The sequence below is a fragment of the Dermacentor albipictus genome, chromosome 6, assembly GCF_038994185.2.
Source record: "Dermacentor albipictus isolate Rhodes 1998 colony chromosome 6, USDA_Dalb.pri_finalv2, whole genome shotgun sequence".
Lineage (NCBI taxonomy): Eukaryota > Metazoa > Arthropoda > Arachnida > Ixodida > Ixodidae > Dermacentor > Dermacentor albipictus.
The window spans coordinates 35006806-35017912 of NC_091826.1; the positions used below are offsets into that span (position 1 = coordinate 35006806).

General features: G+C 53.3%; 1 protein-coding gene across 2 annotated transcripts; it reads left to right on the forward strand.

Annotated features, from left to right (window-relative positions):
- Positions 1–310: 310 nt before the first annotated feature.
- Positions 311–5184, forward strand: LOC139060986 (endothelin-converting enzyme 1-like). Of its 2 annotated transcripts, none has more exons than XM_070540350.1 (3): positions 311–683; positions 2036–3626; positions 4798–5184. In XM_070540350.1, exons 1-3 carry the CDS (start codon positions 413–415, stop codon positions 5156–5158), a joined length of 2223 nt encoding a protein of 740 aa, XP_070396451.1. In that variant the 5' UTR covers positions 311–412; the 3' UTR covers positions 5159–5184. The 2 variants fall into 2 exon arrangements, with proteins under 2 accessions (XP_070396451.1, XP_070396452.1); XM_070540351.1 differs by lacking the exon at positions 311–683 and adding an exon at positions 1863–1924.
- Positions 5185–11107: the final 5923 nt, after the last annotated feature.

The following is an 11107-nucleotide window of genomic DNA, read 5'->3' on the forward strand; positions in this document are numbered from 1 at the left end:
TTTCTTCTGTCTCTTTCTCACTCGCCTTGCGTATGCGCGCTAATTCTGCAGCAAGTCTGCGTTGAAAGTGAAACCGCTGCTTGCCTTCTGTTCATGGAATTGCGCGTCCCTTGGCAGGCCTTTCGCTGACGTGTTGCTATCGCTGATAATGTTTGACGACCCCTCCCGCTCAATCGCCTCCAATCTTCGCCAATTAGCTTCGCCTCCAATCTTCGCCTCCAAGCTTCGCCAATTAGCATCGCCTCCAATCTTCGCCAATCCCCCTTAGCGGTTATGCGCCATGGCTCGAGCCGATCATCATCGCCACAATTGCGAGCGCATCGCGAGACTCTCCGAGCAGAACAGGCGGACCGCGCGGTCGGTGCCATAATCTCGTCCCCGTCCCCGCCGTGAGATAAACGACCGGACCACCATGTCGTTTGCTACGCACAACTCTGACAGCAGCCTGAGGCTGAGCGAGAAGAACCTGGACGGCAGCGTCGGGGGTCCGCCGCCGAAGCCCATGCTGTGGGTGTTCGTCACCGCCGTCCTGCTGATCGTCGGCATCATCGCCGTCTCGCTGGTCAACGGCGCGGGCGCGTACGGTCACGAGTCCGACATGACGGTGCTGCCGCGGCAGCCGGAACTGATGCTGGACAACGCGGCCGGGCCCACGAAGCCGACGACGACGTCGCCTCGACTCGGTCGGTACATATATATAAGCGCACTGTGTGTATATCTGCGACTCGTCACGCAAGTGCAGCCCGCGTCCTTCTTTTGTCTTGTTGAAATAAGGATCGTGTATTAAGGGGCTGCTCTAGGGCTTATTGAGACATTGTGCAAGAGTTCAACGAGAGCCACGTGATCCTGCCAACGGTATTGCGGTGTCGTGCATGTTGGTCAGTTTGGTTTTGCGTGACGTCATCAGCTGACCCTGTATGCATATATTCCCTTACATTGCGTAATACGTACAACGTTCTTTTCCCGCAACGTACTTGCGTCTTAGTCCGTTCCTCACGTCGGCCTTCGTTAGCGCGCCCGCGTCGGCAAAACGACAAAAACATTCTCAGCATGCCGTAGATCTTGAATCTTGAGATTGCTGTGAGATTACGCTTTCTTTACAACGCAACGATGCAGCGCTATAGAAAGCCGCTGTATTGTGGCATAATGAATAGAATGAAGGGGTGAAAAGGAGTACGACCAGGACAGACACGGACAAGAGCTATCTCAACTAACCCGATCCCAAGCCGTGACGAGGCAGGCGGAGTCTGCAAAACGATCGAAGAAACGCGAAGGCTTTGCTTGTCGGAGGCCAAATTGTCGCGCATGACGGAGTGTCATCGAACTTCACACAACCTGCTTCAAGTCGTTGGGAAGTGACTCCCGAACTCCCGTTTAACAGAGCGAGCGTGCGAGGCAGTTCGAGTCTGCCGTCGTATAAATGAAGAAACACTACAACGTCTGACTCGCGAACTGCCTGCCTCCTTCCCGCTATTCCTTGGGACAAATCATTTAACCGATGAAAAAAAATTACGAAGGTCCTCAAATTTGATATAACGCCGCATTCTAGTGTTGACTAAGTTTCCTAGCCCTAGGTATATGTTGTGGCGCAAAATACATTTCTTGAAACGGGACAGAAGAAAGGGAGAGAGTGAAGCGCCAAACTACCAACTGTTTAATGACAGCCTGAACAAACGCATAGAAGAAAATACAACTTCCGCTCATGCGCAGGGAGCCAAGGTGTGACAAAACAACGTGGTCATGATAACATACTTTGGATGAAGCGCATTTCTGCGGAATATAATACGATAGATGTATCGCTGACACAATCAGACCCTTTCTTTCTAATATAAAACGCTTCCAACAACTCCCTTGCAGTTTGGTCCCTACTTTTGCCAAGAATCAATACTTGTTCAAGCACTCTGGCGGCGGGTCTAATTCTGTGGTGCGTCACAATGTGGCGGCTTCGCTAACTTAACTGCATGTGAACTCGGTCTACCAAAAAAAAAATCGAGGGCGTTCAATCATTCCTTCGATTTTTTCTTTGTGTCTATAGCGTACGCGGACGAAGACACCAACTACGCCTCGTGGCTGCTGACGCGCACAGTGGACCCCGCGGTGAACGCCTGCCTCGACTTGCACGCGTACGTCTGCGGCGGCTACGACGAAGCCGTCGGTCGGCCCCTTGAGGAGTACGTCGCCGCCAACACCACGGCGGCCATCAAGATGCACTTCCTTAACGTCGCCGGCCGTTCCTCGACGCGTCGCCCGGCTAAGACTAGCCACGACTCCGAGGCCAGGGCGGTGGCCTTTTACCGCAGCTGTCTGAAGACGGGCCGCTCACACGAAGACCCGACGGTCACCGCCAACGCCAGGGCGCTGGTCGGGTTTCTGGAACAGAACCACCTCAACTTCCGGCACGTCGACGGCGTCGACCTCGTGGGAAAGGCGCTGGAACTGCTGGCGCGCTACGACCTGCAGGTCTTCTTCGCCCTCGAAGTCCAGTTCTTCCAGTGGCTGAGCCGGAACAGGAGGTTCGTGCGCGTGGTGGCCAGCCCCGCCTTCGAAGAGTGGAAGGCGCGGAAGGTCTCCTTGCACCGCGCGGATTTCGGGAGGTTCGTCGAGGAAGTTCTCTCCCTGAGCGGCGTGGGTCGGCGCCGGATAGCCGACCTAGCGGACGCGGTGCGAACCATCGAAGGCCGCGTTCGGGAAGCGAGTCGCGCGGACGGAAAACCCGACGAGGCGACGGAGGCCACCTGGAGGCGCTACCTGGACGTCCACTCGCGACGCGTCTTCACGGCGGATTCCTACGACTTGGACATCAATAGCTCGAACGCGGCCCGCTTCTTTCTGGCCGCGACTCGCGTCTTGGACGGCGGTCAGCGATCGGTCTACCTCAGCTGGCACGTCGCCCGACACGTCGCCGAGGTCGCCCGTCTGGTGCCGCGGCACTCGAGCGAAGGCAAGGTCGACGACGCCAAGACGCACTGCTACGACCACGCCTACGGCGAATACAAGCACGCCATCATGGCCGCGCACCTCTTCAAGTTCGTCAATGAAAGTAGGCTGCAAGAGGTGAGGAAGATGGTCCATTCCCTCACGATCGAAGTTCAAAACAGCATCAATCGTTCCTCCTGGCTGCCGGCGAAGACTAGGGCCAAGCTCGAAAGGAAGGTCGGGAGTATCAGGTGGAGGATCGGCTACCCGGCTGGTCTCAGCGAGTGGAAAGGCGTCGACCAGTTCTACAGCCGCCACCCCCATTCCACGGGCGTGTTCGTTCGGGACTACCTGGGAGCGCGCGAGGCGCGAATGCGCGCCTTCTTCGCCGCGTTGCGCAGCCGCGCCGCTAAACCCGAGGAGTTCGACTTCGCCAACGACGCGCCGGGGGTCACGTACGGCACGCCGAACCAGGTCAGCGTGCCGGCCGTCGCCCTGGTGTGGCCTCTGTTCAACTACCGCGGGGCGCCCGAACTAAACTACGGCCTCCTGGGCTCGCTGCTGGTCGAGGCCATCATGCGGGCCTTTGGCGGTGCCAACATGATGCACGACGGCCGCGGTTCGCCGATTCCGTGGTCCGCCAATCACCGGCGGCTGTTCAAGAAGAAGTACCACCGCTGCGACAATCAGAGGGAAGGCCCGCGTCTATTGTGAGTGATTCCTTTGGTTGATACGCACTTTTCTTTTTTTTCTGAAAACAAGGTCTTAGCTGACTTTACACAGATATTGCGTATCTGGGATCTGGCTATCTTGTAACCACTTCTAGAAAAGTACGGGTGGCATGGGGTGACTTGTAGATGTCGTACGAACATGAAATTCGTATCGAACGATACATATATATACCTACCGAAAACACGTAGCAATAGTCGCGACTAAGGATGTAATCAAAAAGTAGTATAATTAATTGAAACGGGGTGGGATGTGAGTGCCTGTGTCACTCTCTGTCGTGCCGCCGCCAAATGCCACTTAACTGCATGCCACCCGCTCCGCCAGATGACGCGAAGTGCCCGTGTTCGACAGGCAGGGCCTGTGTACCGAATTCTATCGAATAACACTAGAACACCTTGCGATGTGTGATGAACAGGCGTTAAACCATGGACTCGGGACCTAAAGAGGCGCGACGTAATGCCAAGGTATTTCCCTCGCATTTATTACCGCTAAATTGGCACTGAAGATTTCTGGCTTCCAAAACCTTCCACGGTAAGAGTAGGTTGACTGTTCGGACATGTTGGTAGGACATGAATGAAGCTTTTTGCGCACGCACAAGACATAGGAAAGGCGGAGACACGAACGCAGACGCGCCGCCTTCGTGTGTCTCAGCCTCTTCTTCATCCTCGTCTTGTGCGCAAAAAGCTGGTAAGAGTAGGTTTTTTTATGTGTATATTGCAGAAAGGTTATACTTGTGCTGGGACGACCCTCTACCTTTCTTCCTCCTACCCTCTCTCTCTTTTACTCCCGTCTTCCCCACCCTGCTGGCGCTGATCCGTGCTCCCGCATGGCTTGCAGAAGATAGTGCTAGCCTTCCGTCCTTCCCCACAAGAACCACTTCTCTCTAATTGACTGTAGCCAAGTTGGAACACACGAGGGCTGGCCCCTAACACCTTCTCCTTTCCTGTCTCTTCATCTTTTTCTCCCCACACCCCTGTCCCCGTGCAGTGCTGTTGAGGTGTCCTCCAGTGAGAGACAGTTACGGCCCTGCACTTATCTCTTGCATTCTCTTTAAAATCACTTCACACACTATAGCCAAGTTGGAATTATTTCTATTTTAAGGCTTCTAGGTGTGGTTACTTTATTCACGACCTTGTCGCAACGTCGTCGCAGGAGCCAGGCCTCCCGGCGCAGCAACGCCCGCGCGCCGACGTCGTCCCGGGGTCGGGACCTCGGCTCTCGGCCCGGGGTGTCCGTCGGGGCGCACGCCCTGTACCGGGCGTACAAGAGCGCGGCGGCGTCTTTCGGCGGCCGAAGCGTCCGGGGCTTCGAGGCCCTCCGCGGAGACCAGCTCTTCCACGTGGGGCGCTGCTTTCTGGCTTGCGGCGACGCCCACGACGGCGTTGCGGACCCCCTGTTCGCCGGACACCGCTGCAACAGGATGGCCCGTCAGTCGCCCGAATTCTCCGCCGCGTTCCGCTGCGACGAGGCGTCGTGGGCGCCCGCGGCGGGCGGCCGCTGCGATTTTTGGTGACAGTAAAACGGAGCGAAAAACCTATACATGTAGCGAGTGCTCGGAGTGAATTGCGCAGCTTTAAAGCAACCCCCCTTTGCCACCCACTCTCCTTCGTCCTCCTTAGCATCAGGTCCCGCTGTAAATTTTGGCTATAGACTTGGAGCTGTAAAGACCGTCTTAGGGGCGTCCTAATTCAATAACGCGCTGATAGCAGCTGATTGCAGCAACAATTCAGCAACGAGCTATGGAAAGAAGAATGATAGGTGTAAGGTTAAGGGATAAGAAAAGAGCAGATTGGGTGAGGGAACAAACGCGAGTTAATGACATCTTAGTTGAAATCAAGAAAAAGAAATGGGCATGGGCAGGACATGTAATGAGGAGGGAAGATAACCGATGGTCATTAAGGGTTACGGACTGGATCCCAAGGGAAGGGAAGCGTAGCAGGGGGAGGCAGAAAGTTAGGTGGGCGGATGAGATTAAGAAGTTTGCAGGCACGGCATGGCCACAATTAGTACATGACCGGGGTTGTTGGAGAAGTATAGGAGAGGCCTTTGCCCTGCAGTGGGCGTAACCAGGCTGATGATGATGATGATGAATTAAATAACCGTATGCATGGGAGGTTGCGTAATCCATATACTTGAAACTTCGGCGCGAGAACTACACCGGAAGCAAACGAGGGACGAGGCGCAACATCAACGGAGAACTGAACTGAAAGCGTCACATGAATAAATACCCGTTCTGATACACAGTCCGAATGGTGCATTCAGAAGGCAAGTGAAAGATGTGTCGCAAAGCCAACTGTCGTATACTGCATAGGATGGAAATAATAGATTGGCTCGGTGCTAATCTTTAGATAAAAAGGGCGGTGATATTCCGGTCCCTCTCACGTCTGTATGGCTTTAAGGGTATTTATACCATAATGTAGTTTCAGTAAATTTCTCTCTTGATACTTGGGCGCCTCGTCCGTGTCTTCTTTTTCGTTCGATGTATAGCTTTCACCCTGAAGTTTCAACCATACTTAAGAAATTTTGAAAATAGGGTCTCCGTAGAAATAGCCGAGGTAGTGAACCGTATCGCAAAGTTCTCCGGCTGGGAGGAGAGCTGCCCTCGCTGGATGTTACCTGGACAAGCACCACGCGAACGAATATTCCTTCGCTACCTCCCGTATCGGAGCTGAGGGTCCAGTTGCCCTCTTTTCAGCGCCAATGGGCTCGCGGCCCCCGCCTCCCATGTATTACAATACGGTAGATTACTCAGCTTTGTTAGCCGGCCAACGAAGAAGCTTGAGAAGAAACAAGGGGTCAGCGCAACGAACGATGCATGGAACGAAAAAAAAAAAGTCCCAGTTCCACTCGCAAGATGAAGCATCGATTACGACAGAAAATTAGGAGACAAGCTATACGAAGTAAGGATGGTATACATTTATTGGCTGTATCACTGACATAACTGCAGTCATGATAGTTCTCTTGGTGACGGTCATTATTCGTCGGGTTTCGGCAGCCAAAATGTGCTCACATTAATTGTCTACCACGCGTGTGTGAAGTTTTCTTTAAACACCCTTTAAAACGTTTCTTGCCTTCAGGCATCCGCGAGAAAACTTCAAACGCATTTGGAAAACATTGCACCGCTTTTTGTTGCAAGGTAATGCGCGTTTGCACGCGAACTTTTGAGCAGTTCGAGCCACGGGCATAGTGAGGATGTTATTTCGAGGGATCGAGGGGGTCCTACTCCTTATATGTACGTCCGTGCGTGTGTTTGTATGTGTACATGTGTATATGTATACGTGCCAACTAAATATTTCGTCAATCGTTCGAGCGTAGCCTGCATTAAAAAGTGTAATCTTGCTCAGCGCTTGCGATCAACTGCCACATGTAGCTCGCGACCAGCAGACAAACAAGTAAATGTAACATAGCGCCATTTGCCTCCCGCGCACGCGAGGAGTGGCTTCACCGCAGAGCTGGAACATAAAGCGGACGTATGCGCAACTCTGCTCCCAGTGCGGGGGCAGGGACACTACAATGGATAGATGGATGGATGTTATGAGAGTCTCCTTTCAAATGGGGCCGCGGGTTTATATATTTATTTATTTGAAGTACCTTATACAGGCCCGTAGGGCCTTGTGCAAGAAGGGGGGGGGGGGGCTGAAAAATCCCAACAGTCCCAGCAGTGCATACACAACCAGAAGCCACCAAGTTCTTGCTATTATACAGTCTTATGTCCCACGTAGGTAAAAAAAAAAAACCACTATGAACTCCCATAACAAAATTTTCTTACCCCCTATTGCGAACTTTGCTACGACGCGACTGAGTCGAGCGCCAGCTGGAGGTGTTCCAATGAACTGGGTACGCCTCTCTGTGGCCCCCGAGACGTGCGCGCGCCGCGAGCAAATGGCGGACGCTGCGGCATGTTTGTGAATAGTGTAAACGCTGGAACACGGTTTTCCTTGAGTTTTCGCGTAACAGAATTATGCTTTCTCATTTAGTCAAATTATAATCCGAGAGCTATCATGTCTGTAGATTGTGTGTAAGCCACAGTTTACGATTTTTCCATGTAGTTTAGCTTGAGAAAATCAATTGGGTCAGTAAATTCCTTGCGTCACATGGAGGGCTTCGAAAATCTTTTCGTCGGACGCCGACGCGGGACGCCGGTTATTCTGCAACACGGGCTCCTTAATTTTCCCACTGTGTGCCTCGCTGAGGTTCCCCGTCCACCATTCATGCAGCTGCTGCCAATTCTCTGATAAGCCTCCGCAAGGTTCACCCCGGCATCGACGTAATTTCAACTCCATTCCAAGAACTAGTCGATATCCTCACCCCAGGTCTTCCCCCGCATTGCCCAAGGCACGATCTGCGCATCCACAGGCCAAGCTGGAAGCTCATAACGGCCAGTTTCCTCGACGCTAGGCGAGCTACGTTCATGTACCGCCTGGCGCGAGGGTGCCTGCCGTTGTTTTACAGGCCCTTCATAGCCGTCCCAGCTCGTGGAGTGTGCCCATTTTGTAGCGATCGTGAGGATTCGATTCATATCTTTGAGCATTGTTTGCTTCTTGAAGCTCTTCTCCAAAGGATTGCTAGTCTCTTTAAGCTCCCAGGTCAGACTGATCGATTTTTGCACCCTTTGCCTAAACAGGCGATCAACCAGTTCGAGCTTCTTCTTGTCGAGTGCTCATACCAAGTTTGGTTGGCAAGCTGCGGTGCGGTTTTCGGTGGACGGGCGCTGGGCCTTCACGAAGTGCTTCCGAAAGCACGGAATGAGGTCTGGTTCCATCTCACCCGGAAGCGGCATCGCTTGGGCGACAAGAAGTTTATCGAAGCGTGGGTTCGTCCTGCTGTGATTTTTGATGAGTCAGGGGGAAAGCTCTCCATTGAGTTATGATGCATACTCCTAAGGTTGCTCGACTCGGCCGTGTGCGCCAGTCGACCTACGGGGTTTTGTTTGTCTCAGTGGAACCCAGAGCTGAAACCGGTCGTGACGCACGCTCGTGTGGTCGCGCTGTTCCGCGGATGGCTTTGGTGCACCGTCTCCGTGGTTGTATGCCTTAACCTCTTTTGCGTCAAGGCATTCCCGAGGGTCAGTCAGCCTTGCGTCCTGAAAGATCGACACGGCTGTTTGTGTGTTGTGGGGATGCGCGACTCTCACGCGTCCCCTGATATGTTGTTTTCCCGCATAGCTCCCGTCTCCTGCAATCCGGCTTCGCCGCGTGGCCTGCGTGATGCCCGCGGCAGTCGGTCTGGTTGAAGCGCAGTACGAGAGATGGCGCAAGTGTTGCGCTGCTAACGCCACCTAACGGCGAGGTTAATTGGGCGCAAAGAGGAGAAGGCTCTTCCTCTTTGGTTTGGCATCGGCGAGTGGCGCGGACGTTCCGCGCGTGCGCCGATCCATGCTTCTGCGAGACCGTCTCGTGAGGCCTCGTTCGAACACGCCACCGTTCGCGTGACCGTACACGCGAACGACCAGGCGTTGGTGCCCAGCATGGGGCGAACATATTCGCTCGCGATCCGGTCGCGGTGAGTCGGACTTTCGCGACTTGCCGCGCGCCCATCGGCATGTTTTGTGGATAGCAACTCGGCTAGGAGGCATTGATCTATGAAAGTTGCAATAAGTGCCCTTGTGATTGTTTGCACGACTGTGTTGTCATTCCTTTGTCCCAAGAGCACGGGAGAGAATACCACAGTGTTGAGCGTAGTAACTCAGTTGTGCTGCACCACAGCTGCCCCGTTGCCCGGGAAAGACCGTTGGCCCGAACCAAAGCCCCCCGCCCAGTCATCCCAGGTGGCCCAGGTAGAGGGGGAGCGCCGGGGTCAATGTAGCGAATGATGCGGGGTTGATGAGTACATGAAAGCTCTGGGACGCGGCACCTCTGGTTGCCAAGTCCTCTTCCCATTGAACAACGGCGCCATAATACTGGGCCGACCCGCGGCGGAGGTTCACAGCTTTGCTGGTCATTCTTCTTCACAGAGTGGAAGGGCACTGAGTTTCCTTCGGACCGCGTCTCTCTCGCAGCACATTCTGTTCGCGAGACAAGCTGACATTAGAGCGTGATGTGTAAGCTTTACAGTTGTATATTGAGTCCATATGTGTGAGTGTCAACCAGCAACAGAACAGGAAGAAATGGGGTTAACCGAGGGGACCGATTTTTATTAGTCATATCATAACAAGTCAGCAAACAAAGATACCCCTGTGTTGTCCTTCGTTCCTTTGTTTGTTGGCTTGTTATGATATAACCAGCAACAGACACACTCAAGCAGTCACGGCGCGTGTCTTTGTCGTCTTCAACGTGCCACGGAGAAACACAGGAGCGCGGCTGCTATGTTACAACTGTCATATGTGTTCTGTCAAACACAGAAGTTTCGTAGGCTTCAATAAAGGGGAAAAATCAGGCATCCACCCTTTCGTAGCAATTGCTATAAATGACAAAGGACGCAGGTCGGCAGCACACACTTACGGCGGCTCGCAGCAATGTGTATCTCGGTGACCGTGCACCACACTCTACGAACAGTTTACACCCTTTGGAGTGTCCCTTCTGCCACACACTCTAAGAACAGTTTACACCCTTTGGCTTGCCCCTTCTGCCACACAAAAATAATCGTCATCTGCCTTGATGCGTTTCCTTTCTTTATCGCTGCAAGCCCGGAACTTTCCAGTGACGAACGGCACGCGCGTTATCAGAAGAGGCACTCCAAAGGGTGTAAACTGTTCTATGCTGATAACGCGCGTGCCGTTCGTTACTGGAAAGTTCCGGGCTCGCAGCGATAAAGAAAGGAAACGCATCAAGGCAGATGACGATTATTTTTGTGTGGCAGAAGGGGCAAGCCAAAGGGTGTAAACTGTTCTTAGAGTGCACAACGATAATCGTCATCTGCCTTGATGCGTTTCCTTTTGTTAACGCTGCGAGCCCGGAACCTTCCAGTAACGAACGGCACGCGCGTTATCAGCATAGTTCCGTGCTCGCAGCGTTAAAGAAAGGAAACGCATCAAGGCGGATGACGATTATCGTTGTGTGGCAGAAGAGCCACTCCAAAGGGTGTAAACTGTTCTAAGAGTGCATAGAGTGCGGCAAGCAGGAAGTGGTGTCCAAAATTGATCTCTTAATTTATGATGCAAATATTAAAGGCTATGCTTGTGGCGGATGTGAGTGTTTTGGAGCCTGAATACGTCATAAGATTGGGTTTCGAACATCGCCGGTTGGCGGCGCAGCGCACGAGGTGACGTCATATAGTGACGTCAGTGACGTGCCGTAGGCGGCCGCAGCGTTGCCATCTGGTGAAATTGGCCACCAGATTTCGGAAATCTGGTGAAAATGTAGAGCTCCTGGTGGCCAGGCCAACAAACTACTACACCAGACAAAATCTGGGGAAAACCACTCTACCGAAATCACCATCTACCCGCGCTGCTCATCCAAACATATAACACTAGGTAGCGCCTGCGGCCGCCACGATTTAGTGTTCCTGTATATGCTCCCGAAGG